The sequence below is a fragment of the Lemur catta genome, chromosome 2 (assembly GCF_020740605.2).
Source record: "Lemur catta isolate mLemCat1 chromosome 2, mLemCat1.pri, whole genome shotgun sequence".
Classification (NCBI taxonomy): Eukaryota; Metazoa; Chordata; class Mammalia; order Primates; family Lemuridae; genus Lemur; species Lemur catta.
The window spans coordinates 11,713,100-11,737,363 of record NC_059129.1 but is presented as its reverse complement, the minus strand read 5'-3'; the positions used below and the strand labels follow the sequence as shown (position 1 = coordinate 11,737,363).

Sequence of the window (24,264 nt, the reverse complement as noted above, 5' to 3'; positions counted from 1 at the left end):
TGCGGACATAGACCTAGATGGTGCAGCCTACTACCCACCTAGGCTGTGGGGTACAGCCTGCGGCTCTTAGGCAACAAACCTGTACAGCATGTTACTGTACTGAATACTGTAGGCAGTCGTAATACAATGGTAAACATTTGTATATCTAAGCATATCTAAAGATAGAAAACATACTATAAAAATGTAGTATAAAAGATAAAGGACGGTACACCTCTGTAGGGCATTTATGAATGGAGCTTGCAGGACTGGAATTTGCTCTGAGTGAGTGAGTGAGTGGTGAGTGAATGTGAAGGCCTAAGACATTACTGTGCACTACTGCAGACTTTATAAGCACTATACACACTTAGGCTAAACTAAATTTCTATATAAAAAAAGTAATTGTGCTTTAATGTATGACATTATGATGGCTACGACGTCACTAGGCAAGAGGAATTTTTCCGCTTCATCAGGATCTTATGGGACCACCATCATATTTGCAGTCTGTTGTTGATGGAAACATTGTTACATGGCACGTGACTGTATATATACTGCCCACGTCAAAGGGTTCTGAATCTCAAATTGGATAAAAGATGGCAAGAGTGTTATGGGATGCTCTCAGTGACGTTGGTTGTTGATTGACTAATAAAAGTGAAGATGGTGGTGATGACGGTGGTGATGCCGGTATTGGTGGTGGTGCTGGCGGTGGTGGTGAGGGTGGTATTGCACTCTCTGTCTGGCCTATCCTTCCTCTTCTCTCTTGATCTGGTGTATCATATCCACACCTACTGATTTATCTCAAAGACTAGGACATTTTCACTGATTGTCTCCTTTGGGCATAATTCTCCCTATTTTGTGCTCTGTGGCACATTTTGTTAACGCTTCTACCATTCCACCCTCTGGCATGCCACCAGGATCCTGTCCTGCCCTACAGGGGGTGCCCTTCCCCTGCCTGACACATGCAAAGAGTGGCCGTTTAAGAAATGCATATTGACAGCAAATGGGGTGGATTACAAAGGCACCAGAACTTTCCAACATGCCTCTCCCCAACGCCAAAGGGAAAACGAGAACAGAAGCAACAAGATGGGAATCTTGCATGCCCGCCTGCTTCAAGGAGACCTCGAGGCAAAATCACGCCCAGCTTCGAAACACTCAGAAAATGGCAGGTGGTGCCCAAAGACGAGTGTCACTGCAGGCTGGGCTGGGACCATCCTGCTTGAACGCAGTGAGTGATGGGTGCTGGCGCTGAGCGAAGCAAAAGGAGGAGCTGGAAAAGCAGCAGCCTGGCTCCCCGCTGCGCGCCGGTGACAGGGACTTCTGACTGCAGAAATGAGTAAGAGCCCTCCAAGCAGAAACTGAAGTCCAAAGGCGTGGTGCGGGGCTCTCCGCATACCAAGCGGCCTGCAGATGCACCTTGCTTCAAAGCAGAGCTTGCAGGCTGCCGGCTCCGGGGCCCGCCCAGCCCGCAGACGGGTTTTGTTGGGCTCACACTCTGCTTTGCTTCTTCGTTTTAAATTCAAATAGTTGTCAGCTGAATCAAGAGATTTCAGATCAACAGTCAAGATTTACTACTAAAAAAAAAATTGGAATCACAAATAAGCTTGGGCCTGCAGTCCTCATGGCAAGAGAGTCTAGAGCTTTCGATGGGACCGGTGCTATGCAGGCAGGGGCAGTGTCCACCTGCTACTGCAGGCATTTATGTCCTGCCTGGCCCTCGGGGTATTGTGTGACCCTTGCTTTAAACACCACCAACATATGCAATGCCAACTTCATTGCAGCACGTGCTTCTAGCATGGCAGACCTGGCTTCATACCTTGGTTCTGCCTTGGGCTGGCCGGGGGACTCAGGCAAGGTACTGGCTCTAAGTCCTAGTTTCCTCACGGGCTAAGCAAGGATGCTAATGGCAGTGGCTCGCCAATACTGAAGGGTTCGATAAGACTACATGGTACACACTGAGTGATTTCCATAATCCATACCTGTCTCAGCAGTGAGGTTCTCACCTTGCAGAGGAGAAACTTGGGATTGGAGGAATGGAGTGACTTGCCCAAGAACTCCTAGCTCATGAGTGACAGGGGCTGAATTCTGCCTGCTTCTTGCACCCAAGTCGTCACCACTTCCAACTTTAGATACATCACTCCTGAGACCAGCAGCAAAATCATCCCTCCACTTGGGCCATTACAAATCTCTGTGCGTATCTCTGCCCCAGTTAACATAACTGTTCAGTCGCGTCCTTGCCTCTGCCATCAGGCTATGTTGATTAACTCGAAGTCTTCAGATACTAACTTCTGCATGGCTATCCCCTATCTGCCTAATGAATCATGAACAAATACCTGATAAATAAATAAGCCTAATGGATAAATAAACATATAAGAAATCCTTCAAATCAGCAATTGGGTACAGAGGAGATAAAAACAAAAAAAATGAATAAAATCAGCTCACTGACTGCTTTTTTTTTGACATTTCTAAGATCTCTCTGGGATCATTACAGATTTCACAGCAGTGTTCAAAGCACCCTCCACGTGGAGATGCAGCAAAAGCCAAGCCACGTGATACACACAGAGACGATAAACCACCTTCTCTCTCCTCAACCCGAAGGCTCGATTCTACCCTGAGCCACACTTACCCAGTGTTCTTTGGTGCAGATCCACAGTAAATGATTACTTAGCCCACAGAGAAATGTCTGCAAGACTGTGTTAGTTATTATCCTATCATAATAAAATAGATTACGCTATAGTAATGAATACGACCATAATGGTTTGCTGGCAGTTTAATCAATGCATTCCTCAACTGCAATTGAGCAAAAATAGGTAACAGAGGATCATTTGATCTACATTTTTATTAATTTGGTACCATTTGTCTTTTGGTTATTTTAATGATCTCTCATTATGAGGAAACCAGGAAAACTTCCTGGGGAAAAAAAAAAAGCCATTTTGCTCCATTCTATTCACTGCTTTGTTTTAGCGTGGAAAACAGCTTCTTCCAATTCAGTCTGGGAAGGGAGATTCCTGATGCCTAATTAAATGTAGTTCTGGATTTCAGGAAAAAAAAAACCCTCCTTTATCTCAGACAAGTCAGACAAAGCTACTCAAGTCATACAAGAGATTAAGCGTGTTGAAAGTGGCCCGGAGCCTGAAGAGCTAATCACCGTCATTATCATGCTCAGCGTTTTTGAGACCTACTATGTGCTAAGCACAGTGCTGAGTGAGCGTTTCTCCCCAGTCCTCCCACCCATCCTGCACAGGGAAGTAGCAGTATCCCCATTCACAAATGGGGTCCAGAGAGGTTGGGTGACCTGCCCAAGGTCACACAGCTGGGAAGTGGCAGTGGTGGGCCCTGAACTCTAATGATCCCACCTCAGTGCTTCTCAATATTCCTTATAACACACGAGACGGACGGATTCTCTCTTAGTCCCCTGAGACGCGCTGAGTCACGGGAGACATTATGCATTCAGGATATTGAGTGGGGAATTATGACAAATGCTTTCTTTGCAGTTCCTTTAAGGACTGTCTCTCTCTTGATCATAGCTTTTGGGCTTAAAAGACGTTTGCCTAGTGCCTGCATCTGTTTACAGAAAATCCAATGTGTTGGTACGTTTGCACCTGGAGTGCCCTTCAGGTAACAGATTCTGTCCAAACCCAGCTCCTAGGTGGCACCATCCCTAAGCCTTTTAGCCACATACACCATTCTCTATTATTTATAACAGAGACTGTACTTACGGGGAAAAGGGCGGCTCAAAGTCACAAAGGGGTGGGGGAGAGTCTGAGAGGAAACACTGCCTGATGGGATGGTGTCATTTCTCCCCATCCCGGGAATTTTGGGATCCTGTGCCCATTCACCCCAAATGCTGGAATTGTTCCCCTGTGATCCTGTAAACTGTCATGTCAGGGTTGGAAATGCAAGACCTCCAGGAGCCAAGTAGGTGACCGAATGCGTGAGGCAATGCTGGTGTGAGGCCGCCATGAGTGCTGGGGACTGGAACAAGCCTTCCATCAAACGGAGGCTGCTCCCTTCAGCAACAGACGAGCGTTGCTAGGTGTGGCCCTGCAGGATTAAGCTTGCCGGATCCTTCCATGTATTTCAAGGGAAGCTAGCATTCTGCAAGTTTAAATGAAGGTCTCCCAATTTTTAATTATTAGCTACCGATTCAGAAAATTTAAGCATCTAGCCTGGGCCTGCCAGTTTGCTGACTCTGCAATGCAACTCATAATATCTACCTACCACATGAGTGCAGGATTCTGAAACTCCGAGAAAGGGCCTGACTTAGGAATCACCAGCATTTAGTGGCTGTTAGACGCAGAAAGTGGGCAGGATGAAGAACAACCTTCAGGCAAATCTCATTTGGGGACTTAAAAGATTAAAGATCCAAGGATGTGTCATACACGATGTTTGGTATAAAAAACAGTTTGGTGTTTCTCCATCATTAATGTCTATAAAGTGGAAACGATGGCACTCCAGTGACAATCCCTACTCTTACTGCTGCTATGATTACTGTTTGGAGGGCTCCACGGTCAGACCTGTGTTCATCAGTTTTTTTTTTTCCCCATTCTCATTCTAGAGAGCAGTTCAAAGATATTTTAGATAAATTATTGTTTTTCCCAGACGGACTTTTCTCGCCCCACAAGTCGGCCTCCCTGGCCCTGCCCTGCCCTGCCCTGCCCCTTCCCACGCTCAGGACATGTCATAGTTGAAGGTGCCAGTGGAGTTGGCGGTTGAAGATCAATGTCCTTTGTCCTGACAGGCAGGGAGTCGGTTTTTCAGAACCTTTCTCATGACTTCGGGAAGCGCACGTGTAATTAAACGCAGGCTGTGCTGGGTTTCAGATTAGCGAAGTGCGCCTGTGGCAAAAGGTCTCTTCCTTCCTGAGAGACGTGGCAGTGTAATTAGAATCCGGAGACCGTGGCAATCATCAGGACTTCCAAAGGACGATCCAATATTCACATGGACCCAGTTCTGCTCCCAGGGAGACCACGGGAGCGTCAATGCTGCATGCCACCTGTTGGCGACACCTGAGGGTTCCTCTCGTGCCACATGGGTGGCACTGTGGCTTCAGTCCATCTGCACACGTCGGCTCAGAGCCCAGGTAAAAGGCAGCGGCAGGCTGGTAAGTCTTTGTCCTTATTTCCAAGCCAGTATGACAACACTCCAGGTGGGAGGCCAGCTCCAAATCCCTCTGAAGGTCATTGCTCATTCATTAGCCATTCAACAAACATTTGCTGAGCAGCTGGTACGTGTCAGGCCACCCCACCTTTGCACAGCATCCTTCCAGCGAGTGCAGGTGTACCCGGGACTCAGGCTGGAGGATCTTTAGTATATAATCAGCTGAAGTCAGAGCGTTTTCCCCCGTGACCTTTCCATCCATCCGCCCCATCCCTGAAAGTCAACTGAAAACCCGGCAGAAGCAAATTTCAGTTACTCCTTGTTACATGTGTAACTGATTCCCATTAATCAGTTGTGAAGGCAATGACAAATCTGTAAAATGTTGGAATACACACTGGAAATAGCAAGCAGGAACTTTCGGCTTTTGTCTTGGAACAGGAGTCAGCAAACTTTTTCTGCAAAGGGACAGACCGTAAACAGTTTGGGCTTTGGGAGCCACACAGCCTCTGTTGCCCTTGAGGCTGGACAGCAGCTGCAGACTGTCCTCAAACGAAGGGGGCCTGGCTGTGTTTTTACAAAAGCAGGCTGTCGGCAATTTTTGGTCGGAGGACTCGTTTCTTAGAGAAATCACATGTGGGGTTTGTGATGCCAGTGGACCCCACTGAGGGACAATTCCAAGTTCCTGTTCATGCCCTACAACGCACTGCATGACCAGACCCCACCCTCCTCTTTGTCCTTGTCACTGGCACTTGCCTTGCTTACGGACCGTCAGGCCACCCTTCCCACCTTTCAGTTCCTTAGTCATGCCAACTGCTTAGCTACTTTAGGACTTTTGTGCAGCTGTTCTTTCTGTTTCCAAGGCTCCACTGGAGCTAGACTCCTTCCTTCTCCGTTCCTCCCACTTCTAGCAGCTTTTGCAAAATAGCCGAAGAGTGTACGCGATCTCATTTATCACCCTCACAGCGGGGTGGGTGTGGTCATCAGCCCCTCTTCCAGATGTGGCAACTTCTCCATTCCAACTGGGGACACCAACACCAGTCAGTCGCTCCAATGAATGATCCAGGGGACTTCTTTGAGGCATCCCTATCCTTTGTCTGTCTCTACTGCCAATCAATTGCCAAGTTCTGCCAAATTTGCCTCCTGAACTGTTCTCAAATACAACCTTTCCTCTTTGTTAACTGAACACACTGTCATGTCACACTTGGACCATTCCAAAGTCATGCTTATTGGACTCTCTGCCTGCAGACTTGGACCCTTCTAATCCACCCATCTACCCATACACCCATCTACCCATTCATCCACCCTTCCGTCTGTCTCTCTGCCCTATTCACTCTTTTCATCCATCCACTCATCCACCCCCCGGTCTTTTCAACCATTCATCCACCCATCCATCCTGTGCAGCTACTTTGTACCAGCTGGAGCAAGGAATGGAAAAAAATATAATAGAACTTGGCCTCCTGGATATTTTAGTCTAATCTGGAAAAGAGATGCTAAACAAACTACCACACAAGTACACGTATATTGTAAGTTGGGATAAATGCTATAAAAGTAAAGCTCGCCCTGAGAAAACGTAACTGGATTTAAACTCAGCTCCAAGAAATGGCATGAGCTCATCAGTAGAGACATGAGCACATGGGTCTGAAGCCTTCGGCTAACACGTGCTTTCTCCAGGGCCTGCAGAGGCAGGGAGAAGGGGTGATAATGACGAGACAGGGCTGGAAGAGGAGTGGGGCCAGGTGGCAATGAGCCCTTGAAGGCCACTGTGAGGTACAGACTCACCCGAGGTGCAGTGGGTAGTCTTTGGCAGGTTTTCGGCAGACAAGCAGCACAGTTCAAAGTACATCTTAGGAAGAATATTCTGGATGCACTTGGGAGGGGTGGGGAGTTGCAGCAGGTAAATGTGAGACGATTAGTTAGGAATGTATTGCCACAATCCACGTGACATGCTGGCAACTTGGCCAGGGAGATTGCAGACGAGAGAGAGAGAAATGGACCAGTGAGTGATATTCAGGATGCAGAACCGGAAGGTCTTGATGCTGGCTGAGATGTGAGAATGACAACTGACTTCTGCAAGCCCTTCAAAACCAGGCTCAGTCACCTGAGCCTCCCAAAAGAGTCTAATACTATTAATGATAAAAACAGTAAGAAGATAGTTAACACTGCATAAGCACCTACTCTATTGTGCCAAGTACTCTGTTATGTGCTTTATACACATCATCTCATTCAGAGGAGCCTGTGAAGTAGATACTATCATTAGCCCCATTTTAGAGATGGAAAAAATGAGGCAGAAAAGGTGTAGGCAGCATGCCCAAGGTTCCATCGCTAGCCCCTGCTGGAAACAGCATTCAAGTCTAGAACCCCAAGGATTAGAACCCCGTGTCCTTGACCACAGTCTAGGCAGGACCATTTCCACCACTTCACATTTCACAGGATCCTGTCCAATGTTCCTCGAGCCAGAGAACCTCCTTGGAGAGTGACCTCCTAGGATTCCAGATGCGTAACTAAAGTCTAGAAGCTGAGCTCCGCTGATCTGCTGGAGTCCTTATTGCTCTACAAATGCATTATTAATCAGCCACTGGGGTCCTCCCCATAGAGCCTTTTAAATTACAGTTAAATGCCTTGATAGCGTTCTGTGCACCTAACAGTGCATTTCCTGTGTTCGCAGCAATAAACAAGGGGAGGGAGGGAGGCATGGGTAACCAGGTTAATTGCCCTTTGAGGTCTAGGCTGAGAAAGCGATGACCCAACAGCGCCTCTAAATTCTCTGGGTCCCTCGCTGCAATGCTAACAAAGTCTTGAGACAAACAGCATTGTCAAGCCAGCCTCAGGAGCAGAGACCACAGCTCCTTCATGCCTGGCCCAGCTGCCATGGCTTTGCTGGGACTCCAGGTCACCTTGCCAGAGCCCTCCACCTTGGGAACCCTCAGTGTGAATGGGGTGCACGGGGGAGGGCAGAAACAGCATCGATGCTGGGACCCATGGGCACCCCTGGGGGCTGGCTGCCTTCTTGGGAGGCTCTTACCAACTCCCAGGTTATGACATGGTTCACTTTTCAGGGCTACAGTAGGGGAAGAGGGAGGTAACTACTCTACCTTCTGCGATTCTCTTCTCAACCTACCACAGCTGGAAGGTCACCGCAGCCAGAGAGCTCTCTAAAACAGGGGTCGGCCACCCATGTCCTTGGGCCAAACCCAGCCTGGCTGCTTCATAAATAACTTTTTATTAGAGCACAGCCATGCCTGTTCATTTACACATTGTCTACATATTGAGTTGAGTAGTTATGACAGAGACCTTATGCCCTGCAAAGCCTCAATTATTTACTATCTGGCCTTTTATGGAAAGTTTGCCAATCCCTATTATAAAGTATAAATCAGATCATGCCACTGTCCTGCTCACAACCCATCAATGGCTCCCAGCTACTCTAGAATAAAGGTGAAACGTCTTATCTGGAACAAACCACCTGGCCTCACTTTGTAGGAGGATTGTCATCTATAAAATGGGGAGATCAAAGAAGCTTACTTCACTGGGTTAGAGCAAGACTCGAATAAGGCAATGCATGTTGTTAGAAGAGCTAAATTTTTAAAAGAACTGTGGTAAAATACACATAACAGAAAACTTACCATCTGGACTATTTTTAAGTGTACAACACAGTTGTGTTAAGTATATTCACATTGTGTGCAACCCATCTCCAGAACTTTTTCATCTTGCAAAACAAATTGTCTACCCCTTAACAAAAAAACCTCCCTATTTCCCCCTCCCTCAAGCCCCCAGCGACCATCATCCTATTCTCTATCTCTTCGAATTCGATCATTCTAGATAACCTCGTATGAAGGGGACCATGTCCTCTTGTGACTGACTCATCTCACTTAGCATGATGTCCTCCAGGTTCATCCATGTTGTAGCATGTGACACCATCTCCTTCCTTTTTAAGGCCGAATAACATTCCATGGAATATACATGCCACGTTTTGCTTATCCACTCATCCACGGACGAACACTTGTGTTGCTTCCACCTTTTAGCTTGTGTGAATAATGCAACCACGAACAAAGTTGTACAAACGCCTCCCCAGGACCCTGCCTTCAATTCGTCTGGGTGTGTACCAGGAACAGAAGAGCTAACTTTCATCAAACCCTTTCTAGACACAGCCTCTGCCTTAACAATTCACACAGACCCTCTTATTCAGACCTCACAACCCTACAAGGTCAGAACCATTACCGTCACGAGGATGTACCCTCACAGCCAGTCTCCACTCGGGGTCCCCAAGAGAATTAAGTTCTAATGTCCTGGGGCATCCACTGTAGGTAGCAAATTAGCTTGTCTTCAATGCATCCAGAACAGTACGAGTTACAGACATCTTTGACAGAACTGAGAAAACAGCCACTCAATATAGTAAAAAAGTGGCAACAACCTACATGTCCCTGAGCCAGTTACACTGTGGCGTATCCATACCACAAAGTAATGGCTGTTAGGAAGAATACCCGAAGTCTCTAGCCCCTGCCCCAGATACAGTCCTCTCACCTGGAAACATGTTCAGATGAAAAAATACAGTGTCATATCACCGGTGAATTCTCCCACCACACAGCCACAGTCTGTATTTTTACAAGTTCCAGGTTTACACATCAATTTCATATTATCTATGAATCCCCCACCATAAAACCAAACTGCCTATTTTTGCATGTGTTGGACTTAGATATCTAAAGGAAAACAGAAATATGTTTGCAGGGGTGACTGCTCATAGCTCAAGATAGTTTTTCTCTTAATCTGTAGTGTTTTTTTTTTAATAATGAGAATGTATACAGTTGTTCGAAAAATTAAATTATTACAAGCATCCTCTCTGCATTATTTGAGCAAGTTTTTAAACATTTTTTAAAAAAACAATTCTGCTCTCCCAGCTGGTACTCTGTCTTCTCACCATCTTTTCACTTTGGTCTCTGCAAACGTCGCCAGAGCAGGCCCTTGGCAGCCTCCCAGGCACTCAGACAGGTTTCTCCCTCTAACCGCGCCTCACTCCGACGTGAGCTATTAATTTGCGCTTTGTGGCTCAGCCTTGATTCTGATTTAGGGCAACATAAACCCTCCTCAAAATTGCGAAGAATAAATTAGTTTACTAATTTCGCCATTAAGAGTTTATCAAAGCGAGCACTATTTCAACCGTCCCCTAATCAATCACCATTTTCCGTGTTTATCTCCTATTCAATTTTTACCACGGGATTCTATACACATCAATTTGCCTGATGTTCTTCCTACATATGTTTTAAATTACTTTATCATTGTATAAATTTCACAGCCATTAAAAGGCTCTAATACCAGAATGGCTGACATGGTGTTAAAAATTGGATTCAATTCCACGGGGTAATAAATTGTGACCTAAATCCAATCTCTCATGGGTGACTGAAGGATACAATGGAAAATTATTGCTTTGTCATTTTTACACTAACACAAATATACCACAGCAACTAGAAACTGGCAGGGAAATGGGAGGTAACCACTGCTGGCCACTTCTCACTCAAGGCAATGGACTGGCTGTGAAGGTGAGTCCTGAGGGTGTCGGATGGCATCAGCCCCCCTCCAAAACCAGGTGAATTACCTGACTGTGCAGGTCTGTTTGCAGCAGAAAGATACAGCACGGGAAGCCAGTTTAAGCTACACAGGGCTTCCTGAGCCAAAATACAGCTGCCCCCATAGGCAGCACGGCACAGTGGTTGAGCACCTTGGCACGTCAGTGGAACCAAAGTCTCTGAGCTTAGAGTCCAGCCCTGATACTGGTCAAACTGTGTGGTTTTGGGTAGGCTTCTTTCTCTCTCTGTGCTTCAAGTTTTTTGAATACAAAGTTGCTATAAGAAGTAAATGAATTAATGTGGTTGAAGCACTTAGGATAGTCCCTAGCATTTAGCAATCTCTAGGTAAAGGCTGAAGTATTATTATTTAAGAACAGGTTCTTGTACAGGGACCTCAGCTCCCTGTTTGTTTGGCTGCAGGAAAGGTGAGTAACAAACAGCTACAGAAAGGCAGTAAATGATGCTGCTGTGCATTTTGTTCTTATCTTTGGAGAAACTGACTAGTCATTTAACATATTTGAGCTCCACATTTACTAAATGTGAAGCCAAGAGGCTAAGTAAGGTGTGGGTTTTGAAGTCAGGCAGACCTGAGTTTGAGTCCAAGGTCTACCACTTGCAAGAGTGACCCTAGGCAAGTTACTGAGCTTCTCCAAGGCTCAGTTTCCCGCTCTGTCCAGCAGGGTTAGACAACATCCTTTCTCCGGGGCCACGGGGAAGGCTCAATGAGATCAGGCACGCAAAGTCCTGACCTCTGGGCCTGGCATTCAGGAAGTGCCTAAGAAATGTGAGTTCTCATGTCCCAGCCCTGTGAGGCAGGGGCTGAAGATCTGAGGGTAAACACACAGAGACAAGGACGTGGCCCCTGTCGCTACATGGGGGACCACAGAGGACTCTGGCCACTCCACTATGCTGTGATGTGTGCCCCAGTGGGGAACAGGCAGAGTGATCTGGGGACACACAGTCTAGGCACCTCACAGAGACTTGGGGAGGCTCTGTGTGGGGAGAGACACCACAGAAGCCTTTTAGAAGGAAGTGGGTTGATATGAATTCCTAACTCTTGACTGCCAATAACCTGAAAGAAGAGAAAAGCAAGCTAGTTTTGTTGGCTTGTGCAGAAAGGAGGGACCGGCTGGTGCTTGGATATAATACTCATCTATTCGCTCTAGGGCCATGTCTGGGCTCTCTCTTTCTGCACGAGGTCTCTGCTTTTAGGGGTCCTGGGTGGTGACACACAACCATCTGTGTTCAAGGGAAGAAACTGCTCCTGAAGCAAGAGCTGAGTCCTCCTTGAATCGCCACTCTCTGCCTTGTCCTTGGGCAGGCCCTGGATACGATCTCACAGGGGCCGGGACAAGCATCCCAAACGCCCCCGCCATAGAAGCGGGTCCTCTGCGCACCCCCGCAGGCTTCGAGAACCACAAGAACTGCCAACCTAGACGTGATCTATTGCTGACTTGTCACAGGTGCTCGGTAAACATTTGCTGGCTGGATCGATGGAATAATGAAAGTATTCTCAAATACAGTATTTCATTCGGCAACCCGAGGAGGCAGGGGAGGCACTCGTGCACCCTGTTGGATGGGAAGTACCGAGGCTTTGGCGGTTGATGGAGTGGTAGAGGGGCCATAGGTCTTTTGAGCCAAGTCTGGTTCAAAGGCCTCCCCGAACCCCACAGTAGCTCAATGATAGTGAAGACCTCCCAGAGTCTCAGCCTGACTCTAAGCCTGAAGCCAGGGCTAAGAACCCCAGGTGATCCCTTGCTCCGGGCCCGAAGGTGAAAGCAGCATCATGGTCCTTTGTAGAGAAGATGTGGGACCCGTCTCCAGTCTCAGCCCACCAGAGCCTTGTCTATCTTTGGGGCTGATGCTCCCTTGGCTGTCTGGCAACTTCACTTTGGTCCTGAGAGATGCCTCTGCCTCCATTCTCCTTGCTCAAAGCAAAGACACATCATCTTTTTTTTTTTTTTTTTTTTTTGAGACAGAGTCTCACTCTGTTGCCCGGGCTAGAGTGAGTGCCGTGGCGTCAGCCTAGCTCACAGCAACCTCAAACTCCTGGGCTTAAGCGATCCTTCTGCCTCAGCCTCCCGAGTAGCTGGGACTACAGGCATGCGCCACCATGCCCGGCTAATTTTTTCTATATATTTTTAGTTGTCCAGCTAATTTCTTTCTATTTTTTTAGTAGAGATGGGGTCTCGCTCTTGCTCAGGATAGTCTTGAACTCCTGAGCTCAAACAAGCCGCCCACCTCGGCCTCCCAGAGTGCTGGGATTCCAGGCGTGAGTCACCGTGCTCGGCCAAGACACATCATCTAAACCCAGCGGTTTTAAGGATTAAAACCTGACTGGGAAGAGGACAGACAGCCTTCTGCTCATACTCAGAGCTCTTCTGGTGGCCTTGTAAGCTACTCATACTCTCTATACCTCTTCCTGCCCCAGGGCCTTTGCACATGATGCCCCTTTGCCCTGGAAGGTGCCCCTTCTGCCCTTCCTGTAGTTAATGCCTACCACCCTTCACCTCTCAGCTCAGCGATACAATGTGACTACATGTCTCCACAGAATTTAAAGTTGATGTTGCAACTTTAAATTTATATTTAATGATCATTTTATCCCTGTGTTTCCCCACCCATATTAAACAGGTTGCAAGCTCCATAAGGACAAGGATTCTGTCTGCTTTTACTCCCCAATGAATCCCCCAAAGCTAGTGCCCGGCATAGTCAATGAATAATTGGTGAACGAGTAAATACTGAAGGAAGCTGGTGACAGTTTTGGTCCCTTGATGGCGGCTGAGCCATGCCCAGAACACCAGCTCTGCAGAGACTTCTAAATGCCCACTCCCACCCCTTTGCTTGGTACACACAGGCCTCTGCACAGCCCCCAGGGCCAAGGGAGGTTGGGCCACCAAGGGCAAAAACAACCGTGCTGTCTTCTTACCCAGTGTGGATAAGACAGGCTTACGATGTGCCAAGCACTGAATATTCAAAGGCGAGTAAGATTAAGCCCCTGATATGTCCTTCCCCAGTACCTGGCACAGAGTAGCTTCTCAATAAATAGTAGCTGAATGAACTCAGTATGTCCCAAGACTAGGAACTGCTCCATTTGGGAGCAGCTCAAATTGTTAGCAAGTTCTTCCACAATGAGACCAAATTGATCTCCGAGTACCTGTTATCCATTGCTCTCTTTAGATCATTCAAAGATAGTCTAACCCCTGGCTGGTCCCTCTGACTTCTTTGCTCTTTCTCTTCTCTGTGCACAGGGAGGGTCACCAATCTCTTGTGTCTTTCTCTGCTGCCCGTATCCCCACACCCGACTCTGAGTTCCAAGACGTCAGATCTCATGTGGCTCCAAGTATCCCAGGACGTGGCACCCTGGTTGGCACGGGGTAGCTGTTCCACATGTATTCATTGAATGAATGAAACAAATGAAACATATTTAAGTACACCCCAGTGAAGAATGGGGGCTCACATACAGGATGAGTTTCCACGGGACGCTTGGGGTCCTCTTACTTTCTCACGGATGGGCAAAAAAGCAGGGACTCATTCATCCACTTAGCGTTGTGTTACCCAATAAGCAACAGATACTTACTGGGCATCTAACACGGTGCCAGGTGCTAGGAGAATCTGTAATTCTGCTCCAATTTATTAAAAACAAAGCTTGCCAACTGCAGTACCTGAATTACTAGTCATCTCAAATTGTCTGTGACACTGCTGGTGACAAAACCTGGCCTGCCAGTGGCTGGGTGTGCTGTGTGAGGGAGGGACGCTGTGCCAAGGTGCAGGGCGGCCAGAGAGGAAGCAGAGGTAACAGGCATCCATGAACTCCAGGGAGGCCTCCAGGCCCCGCCCGCTGCCTCCCAGAAAGGCAGGAGGGTCGCCCCTTTCTCAAAAGCCTTCTAGCCACGAACAAAAGAGAAGCCGATGAGCCAGGCTCTGTGCCACAGAGCCGCTCCGAGCAACGGTCCACAACTGTGGGGTTAGAAACACGTTCTCAATCCCCTGGTCTATAGATGTCATTGTGAGCACACGAGCAGGAAAAGCCAAATCCACCTAACCGTGATCCTCTTGTCTAAAATACCCTCGGCTGGGGAAGTGCTTCTCTATGCACGAAGTTTCCGAAAGGTGCGCCCGGTGACAGCCGGCAGGGGCATTAAACCCACTCATCCCAGGGCTGGTGTTTTTGTTGTCTTTCCGCGCCTAACCCTTCGGCTTTGCTTTCAGGCCTGGCAGTTAGGGAACAAACACACCCTGATGACAACTTCTACAGTGAATGGCAGAGCTGTGCAGCTGGCAGAACGTTGCTCGGGGAAGAAGGGGGTGGAGAAGGAGGTGGGAGGGAGTTGAAGGGGCATTTATGATATTTCCCAAACCCACGTATTGTACGTAGCTTTCTAAAGAGTCTGTGGGTGGCAGCTGGCTGTCTTTAGGATCCCAGGTCTGGGTGGGCGGGGGGGGGGGGGGGGGGGGAGTGACAAAGTGCTGTAGAAGGAAAAGGCAGAGTAGAATTGGCCTGACTCACCTCCCACTGGGGGTGCCTGGGGGGCTGTTGGCCACAGCTTCCTGGCACATAGTGGAGATTCAACAAAGTCTGCTGAAAAATCAGGCTTGAGTGGTCTTTGTGCCCAGGAGAAACCCAGGAGCCCAGAAGACCGACTGATGGTCACTCCCAACAGCACTTTCTTACACGTACTCTGAGTTTGCCTGTTTTCTTCCCCACAACCCTCTCCTCTCCCTGGGACCCCTGCCAGAACCTCCCTGTGATTTCCCTGTTTCTAGTCTTTCCTTGAAAGCTAAATCAGATTAGAAGTGGGAATGGCTAGATCATACGGCAGTTCTATTTTTAATTTTTTCAGGAACCTCCACATGGTTTTCCATCGCCACTGCACCATTTTGCGTTTCCACCAACAGCGTGCAAGGGTTCCAATCTCTCCACATCCTCACCAATACCTGTTGTCTTTTTCCTTTTTGAGAACAGCCATCCTAATGAGTACGAGGTCAAATCTTATCATTTATAAGAACTGAAATCAGGATTGGGAAGAGGTATCTGTGCTCCCATGTCCATCGCAACATTGTTCACGACAGCCAAGGCGTGGAAACAAGCTAAATGCCCACTGATGGATGAGTGGGTTTGAAAACCGTGGTATACACATAAAATACAATATTATTTTTCTTTACAAAAGAAGGAAATCCTGCAATACATGACAACATGGACGAACCTTGAGGACATTGTGCTAAGTGAAATAAACTGGTCTTTGAAAGGCAAATATGGAATGAACTCACTTATAGGAGGAATCCAAAATAGTCAAACTCACAGAAGCAAAGAATAAAATGGTGGTTGCCAGGGGTGAGCTGGGGGAGGGAGAAGTGGGAGTTGCTGCTCAACAGGTATAAAGTCTAGAGATCTGATGTCCAGCATGAGGACCATAGTAAATAACTTTGTATCACAGTCAGGATTTTTGCTAAATGAGAAGATTAGGCCTGCTCTTGTCATACACACAAAATGGGTAACTACGTGAGACAATGGATATGTTGCTTCGCTTTGCTAGAGTAACCATCTTACTACCTATATGTATCTCCTAACATGTTGTCTATCTTACATATAGACAATAAAATTTATAAGAAACAAACAAGCAAAAAGTTTCAGTCATGCAAGGTAGGTTCTAGAGATCCGCTGTGCAACATTGTGCCCATAGGCAACACTCCTGTGTTGTACATTTAAACATCTGTGAGGACAGTGGCCCTTATGTTAAGTGTTCTTACCACGATAAAATAAAATAAACGTAGCATAAAGTAAAAAAAAAAAAAAAGAAGAAGAAGAAGAAGGCTAAAGCAGATCATATCACAACTCTGCTCAATCCCTCCAATGGCTCCCAACTCAATGGAAAAAACATCCAAATTTCTTGCCACGGCCTGAAGATCTGACCCCTTCTGGTTTCCTCCCAGCTGCCTCTGCTCCAGCCTGAGGACCTTCTTGCTGCTTCTAGTACATGCCAGGCCTTTTTCCAGGGCTGTTCCGTCTTCCCCAAGACCCTGGCACCGCTTGCTCCCTCAGAGAGATGCCTTCCATGGCTGCCCACCTAAGTGCCTCCCCACCTCCCCTGTCCTCTCACCCTGTTTTATTTGTCTGCAAATAAGCCACTTAAGTCATATCCAGACACTGGACTGCAGGTCTATCTATTCACTTGTCACCTCTGGTCCCTGCTATTAGGGCAGAAACTCCATGAGGGTAGAGCCACCACGACGCATGGTTCCCAGAGTCAGCAGGCACGGGGGTGTGGGGTGCAGGGTAGGAGCCCCGCACAGGGATGAGGTGCTCCCCGCTTTTGTTCACTGTTATATCCCCGGGTCCTAGAATGAGGGTCAGCAAACTATAGTCTGCAGCTGTCTGTTTTGAGCTGAGAATGGTTTTTACATCGTTAAATGGCTGGGGAAAAAAATCATATGTAGATTAACACTTCACAACAAAGGAAAATTGTGTGAAATCTGCATTTCAGGGACATAAGTAAAGTTTTACTGGAGCACGGCCACGACAGTCATTTGCTGATGTCGCGTCTGTGGCGGCTTTCACGCTGCCACGGTAGAGATGAACAGTTGAGACAGAGACCATGTGGTCTGCAAAGTCTCCAATATTTACTATCCGCCCTTTATAGAAAGCACGTGCGGAACCCTGGCCTTGAACCCTGCACGTAAGGGGTGACCGAGGAATGGAGTTTGCCGATTTTTTACTGGATTTGCCACAGGCTCTTTCCCTTCCCTAGGAAGCCCCTGGAAGACCTTCGGGACTCGTTTTGTCCAACTCCAATGAACTGTCGCCTGACACCTCTGTACTAGGCTCCGTGCCTGCCTCAGCAGGAGGTAACAAAAGGTCCAGCTGGATCCTCTGCAAGCTTGGCCTTGGGAAAACTGGTCACCCACCCACGTGGCCAAGCTGTCTGGGGATCAGTCTGGCCCATTCATGGGGGCCTGTTAACTCATCACACCCTCATTGTCTTACCATTGGTGGGACGACAACAGACCGGGGGTGAAGCAGCGTCTCTGGCTGACAGACGAGGAAACTGAGCACACTGAGGGTGGCCAAGCTGACAGCCACGTCTCCGCCTTCCCTCCGTGCCAGGCTGCCGGCCATGCTTCCCGGGAGCCGGCTACTCGCGCTGTGTCGTCACCCCCTTGCCCCGGGGCCTGGGGGACGCATACGAGATGGCCCTTGCACAACTGGCAGTGCCCCCTGCCAGTCTCTCTCTGCAGCGGGCACCAGCCTCCCCCTAAATCCCCATCCCCACGCCCATTTATCAGAGCCACAGCCCCTGCAAATGCTGACGGGGACAGACGGTTTGTTGCATCCACAGTTTCTCTTCCACTGGAAGCTCCTTCTGATCACGCGTGTCCCCGTCACGTGGGACATGTCATGTGAAAACGCTTGCAACTCTGCAGCCGGTCGGTCAGCAGACTCGCAAGCGCCTGCCCTTGCCGCTTACCCATCGGAGGACTGCCGCCTTCACTCAGACGCCCAGGCCCGAGTTCCTGCTAAAGCCACAGGCCACCCCGCTCCTGCCAACCTCTTTCCCCGAACTTCTCACACGTTTCATCACTGATTCTTCACCCAGGTGTCTGGGCTGCAGACCCGCAGGCTCCGCCCGGCCCCAGAGAGGGCGAGGAAGTGCAGGACAGACCAGGTAGCCAGTGGGGCCTTTCTTGGGACATTTTGACTCGAGACACAGGGAACTGGTGGCCACGAGGGCCGGCGAAGGGAGGGAGCTTGCTCATGTGCAGCTGTTCCCCGTGCACCGAGGCAGGGCAAGCGGCATCACCTGGCACGAGAACGCCTCTCGGGTCACACGGTCCTGACTGGGAAAGACGCTTTGATCATGGGAGGGGCAGGGGTGTACCCCTCCCCCGGGGTCGGTGTGTCCCCGGCGGCCAGGGCTCCTGGGGAAGGCTTCCCTGAGGACGTGCCTTTAGGCTGAGATCTGGGGAGGCAGGAGCCGACAGTCGGACAAGGTGGGGTGGAGCAGGGGGCTGGGGTGTGACACGGAGAGAGCCGGGGAGGACACGAGGCGAGTGGGACCATCTCTGAAGACCAGAGTCAGCAAGATGCCGCTGGGTGACAGAGGTCCCTGCAGAAACAGCCCTGCCCCTCCCCTCCCCTCTCCTCCACGCCCCTTAATTTCTACGACTACTGTCCCCTCACAGCTACCGACAACCAAACACGCCCACCTTTCTCCACGTCCCCAATGCGCTGAGCATTGTGTATGCGTCATCTCGGTTCAGTCAACAGCCCTATGAAGATACGATCGGAGTCTCTGTGTCCATCTGACAGATGAGGAGACTGAGGCACTGAGAGGCTAGAGTCACGCCGCTAGTCAAGGCGGAACCAGGAATCAAACCATAGCGTCGGGACATCTGACCTGGTTCCATTTCCAAGAAACACCGAGAGGCCCAGTTGGAGTGACCAGAGGCCTGAGGGTGGACATGGAGGTCACAGAAGGGACAGGAGGCCCGGGGCAACTGTGGGCGGCGGGGCAGAGAGCAGGTGGAGGGATGAGGGGAGGTAGGTGACAGCTTGGGGGCTGCAGTGAGCACAGGGGCTCTGGGGTCGAGCCCCTTCCCCAGACCTCATCCCTCTGCACAGCTGTTAGCGGTCGGCCTGGGATCCCTCCTCCCCTTGTGAAAACTGATGTCAGTGAATGGGGTGAGGCTCCCACCGCCTCCCAAACTCTGGATTCTACTCTTCTCTGAGGGACGTGCTGAGGGGCAGGAGCCCTTTACCAAAGTCAACATTTAAAATCTATCGCCTTTCCTCTGAAGTTTTCAGCCGTTTGGCCATGAACAATCGTTTCCATAATTACATGCAACTTCCGGCACACTGTTGGCTGAAGTTTGAATGATGTTGAGTTTAGCAAGAAGAGAAACGCAGTGCGTCCATCTGTGTGTGTGTGCACGTGTGTACATGAACATTTACTCACAGATTGCATTTCCCTCCACCCAGCCTCCATGTCCTCAATTCGGCAGGAAATAAAAGGACCACTGGGATGCAGCTCAAATTCCTCCTCAGCAGAGGGAAATCCGGGTGTCAGGGTTTCCAGAAAGGGAACACGATCTCCGTATGGGGTGTAATTACATCTTAGCTTTCTGCAGAAGAATAGTTTATGGCTTAAATGCTATTAATTGTAAGCCGTTTTGTTCCACGGGAAGTTGTTCATTGATAACTACCCAATTAGGGTTATTTTGCAATTAGTCTATTCACAGTAAATTTATTGCAAAAGGGGGAGGCTGGGGTGTAGCAAATTAAAGCGTTGCCGGAGCTGGGTGTGCAATGGCTCTTAAATGCCAATCTTACTAAGCAGCTCAGAGGTCCCTGGAGGGTGTGCCACCCTGGCCGATGCAGCAAAGACCCAGGGCACCCCCCCAGCACATTCACGCTGCAAAGCCATGCCAGGGCTGTCTGGAACTCCTGGTCTAAGGGGCTGAGGTTTTGAGTTTTCTGAACAGGTGTGGAGCATGTTCTATAGCAAATATACACACAATGCAGATTATTGACCAGGCACGATTTCTTAACTGCGTATTTGGCCCTCATGAACCCTCTAAGACAGGTGTGATCATGCTCCCCTCCCCGTTACAGATGGAGAAAGGAGGCACAGAGAGGTTAAGTAACTTGCCCAGAGTCCCACAGCTTGTGCAGGAGAAATGTGGGATTTGAATCCAAGGGGTTTGGCTCCAAGGCCAGGCTCCTAAGCACTGGCAACATCAGCCCTCTTCCTCCACCACTAACTCCCTACCTTCTCCCTCCCAACTCCACCGGCAACAGAGAGACACCCCAACTCCACCGGCAACAGAGAGACACCGCCTACAGGCAGCAGGACATCTCTGGGGCTTGACCACTTGAGCTAAAGTGAAGCCTTTTGCTTCCTGGAGAGAGACAGGCTTGTGGGAAAGGATGCAGGCTCTGCACGAGTTCCAATCCCAGCTCTGTCATCCACTGGCCATGTGCCTCTGGCCAAGCACTAACCCTCATTAAGCCTCAATTTCCACACTGACAAAATGGGTCCGTGATACACTTACTAGGGTGAGGATTCAGTGTGATGGGGCACAAACACTGTCGTATATAGCAGCACAGCTGCCGCTTGAACGTGAGTTTGAACTGCGACATTCCACTTGCACATGGATTTTTTTCCAACTCTGCCACAGCTGGGACAGTAAGACCAATCCTTCCTCTTCCCCCTCAACAGGAAGATGAAGAAGACGAAGACCTTTACGATGATCCACTCCCACTTAATGAATTGTACATGTTTTCTCTTCCTTAGGATTTTCTCAATAACATTTTCTTTTCTCTCGCTTACTTTAGTGTAAGAATATGGTATACAATACAGTATATTAATAGAATATAGCATACAAAATATGTGTCAATCAACTGTTTAGGTTATTGGTAAGGCTTCCAGTAACAGCAGGCTATTAGTAGTGAAGTTTTGTGGGAGTTAAAAGTAATACTTGACACAGGGTGGTATGATGGACATTGGAGACTCAAAACGGGGGCAGGGGGAGGGGGTGAGGGATGAAAAATTACCTATGGGGTACAATGTACACTATTCAGGTGACGGGTACATCCAAAGCCCAGATTTCACCACTATACAATATACACATGTAAAACAATTCAATTTGTACCCCCTACATCTATTTAAAAAAGTCAAACAAATTTTCAACTGTGTGGGGGCTGGCACCCCAATCCCCACATTTTTCAAGGGTCAACTGTATATAGTAATGGTTTTTAGCAAGGATAAGCAAACTATGGCCCACGGACCAAATCTGGCCCATGGCCTAGTTCTGTAAATTAAGTTTTATCAGAACATAACCAAATGCATTTGTGTAGGTCTTGTCTCTGGCTGTTTTTGCACCATGACAGCAGAGTTGAGTAGCTGTGGCAGAGACAGTACGGCCCGCAAATCCTCAAATGTTGCCTATGTGGCCCTTCACAGAATAGGGGTGATGCCCCCTGGGACGCAGAAGGAGCCCAATATTATTTTCGTGGAAGGGCATTCAACCCCAGCCTCCAAACCTTCTCTGCCAGACACTGGTTAACAAAGGATTTTGGAAACGTCGCACTCCATTTAATGATTCCTACATTCTACGTGCCAAATCCAATCAAGAATACAGACGGGAACCACCTGGACCACTCCGACAACGGTAAAACTGCACGGGAGTAATGAAGCTTTTCTTTTGCAATCTTTCCATGTAAAAGGAAGTGTTGTGTAGATACGCATTTGCTACTAAAAACTCAAAAAACAGAGATGAACGTGAGTAAAAAGTTAAAGTTGCCCCTGCGGAGGGGTCCGAGTGCAGGGTTCGCTGTGCATCCTTCCAGCCCTCTCTTTGGGCGCTTGGTGCAGGCAGCCACCCTGCCTGATCCACATCCTCGTCCTGGGACACGTGGTGAACACAGAGCACACGCGGGAAACGAGGACGCCTCTAACGAGCTGGGTGGCCTTGTGTACGTCTCTTCCCCTACACAGGCCTCGTATTCTTATCTGTCCAGCGAACCAACTGCATGAAGATTTCTCTAAGGGGTCTTCCTAGTCTACTTTTCTTGGAGCCATTGTCACCGTGTACCTCCCTTTTGCCCCAACACGGGGGAGAATTGCCCGGCTCCTGAATGCAGCAACATGGGGGAACCGAAAGCTCTCCCCACCCAGTTTTGCAGCTGGCTGGATTTCCTGACCTTCTGCTTTGATACTGAGGTGGACCCAGTACCTCAGTGGGCCCCTCCCGCCCCATTTGTTAACCCGGATACACCTCCCGCCTCCACCTAGGTTGTTCTCTGAGTCTTCCCCCGACCCAAGCCCTTGGGAGCTCTGGGTTGTCTCACAGTTGGCCTCTGTGACAATTTGAGGGTCTTTTCTCCTCAACTCCTCAAAGCAGTTGTTGGTATTATGATTTAGAAGCAATCAGGAGGTACTGTGAACCCACGGCCACTTTGTGAGGGACAGCTGGGCTCACCTTGAGTTGTGGCCCAATAAGAATGAGGGGTGCCCATGAGCAAACTGTGAATTACAAGCTCTGTGACCTTGGGGAAATGACTTTGCTTCTGTCATCTGAAAACAACTGACAGCCTCACAGGGTGGTAGATGCGAAGAGCTAAGTGGATCCGCAGAGCCTGGTGCAGTGCCGGATGCCTCGAAGTTGAAAGTCACCACCAGGAAACGTACATCAACGGCATGGCTTTAGATGCAGAGACACACACATGGTACCCGCTGTGCAAAACTGGTCCTCCCCTCTTCACAGGGCCCCTGCACTCTGCCTGCGAATTCCTCTATTAGAGCTCTGGTCCCTCCCTGCGTCTCAGCAAAAGACCTGGTTTATCACTGGGTCATTGGCACACAGAAGCGTGAGGAGGGAGGAGAGAGGGAGAAGGGCAGGAAATGAGGAAGGAAGGAAGGAAATGAAGGAAGGAAGGAAGGAAATGAAGGAAGGAAGGAAGGAAGGAAGGAAGGAAGGAAGGAAAGAAGAAAATAGGAAGGGAATGAACAATGAAGGGAGGAAGTAAGGGAGAAAGAAAGGAAATGCAAGAGAAAGAAGCAAAGAAAAAATAAGGAAGAAAGGAAATTGGAAGGAAGAGAATAGGAAGCAGATGAGGAAGAAATGGGGAGGAAGAAAAGAAGGAAGGAAGAAAGGACGGAGGGAAGGAAGGAATGTCAGACGAAGGAAAATGGAAAGGTTGTTTTCACGAAGCCTCCAAAGTTAATGCAACCAATTGAATTACAACAACATTCACAGCAATTCTAACCCCAATCTCCTGCGGAGAGAGAAACCAAACCTCGTGGATACAGCCACCTTGCCACCTGCAACTTCCACACCTGCCACGATTTCACTCGAATTCTATCCTTTGCCTTAAAGGCCATGGGTTAAAGCCCCTACAAAAGGTAATCTGATTGTGTAAAACTTTTCTCATGCAAGACTTGGGAATTCAGAGAGTACTGGAACAAATCAGATTTTGTGTCCCGATCTGGGGTTGGAAAACCAGAGCATGGATTCTCAGAAGGTCTGAGAGTGCGAGTGGAACGAGGCTGGGTGGGAGGAGGAAGTGGCTGGGAGTCACCTCTCCTGGCCTGGGGGGTGGAACTTACCGTCCAGGGGGCAGAAGCGGGTCACCTTCTCAGGCATCAGCAGCCCGAGCTTGTGGCGGCAGTAGGTCTCCCCGATCTCCTGGCGGCAGTGCTTGGACTTCGCGCGGGACAGGGCAGAGATGGCCTCCTTGCCGGAGATGTCACACTTGGGCGGCTGGTCGTTCTTGGTCTCAGGGGAGCTGCCCCCACTCTTCCTGGCATGGGGCTGTCTGGGGACATCCTTCCCACGGCTGCTGTTGGCTGCAGCCCTCTCGCCGGGAGGCAGAGCCTCATTGGGGCCCTTCCCTTTCTCCTGCTGTTCCAGCTTCCTTTTCAAAAGCTCCTTCTGTCTACTTGGGGGCTTCTTGCCCAACTCAGGCTGGTGCTTCTGCTTTTGGGTCCGGGGTGCAAAGTTGCTGTTGTCCACGTTCTCAAAATCTTTGGGGACCGAGTTCTCGTTGTTGCTGTCTGTGCGCACTTTCTCTTTCGGCCGGTGAGAGAAGTAGCCGTGCTGGAGAACGGGAAAGAAACACAGAGGAGGACGTTACCGA

At 49.0% G+C, this 24,264-nt stretch overlaps 1 protein-coding gene across 1 annotated transcript in view; it reads right to left on the bottom strand.

The window, feature by feature from the left end:
• XYLT1 (xylosyltransferase 1) overlaps positions 1-24,264 on the bottom strand; it is a 284,392-nt gene that overhangs the window by 98,744 nt on the left and 161,384 nt on the right. The window contains exon 3 of the mRNA XM_045542679.1: positions 23,735-24,224. Within this exon, the coding sequence (XP_045398635.1) occupies positions 23,735-24,224 (490 nt within the window). The remainder of the gene's footprint in view (positions 1-23,734; positions 24,225-24,264) is intronic.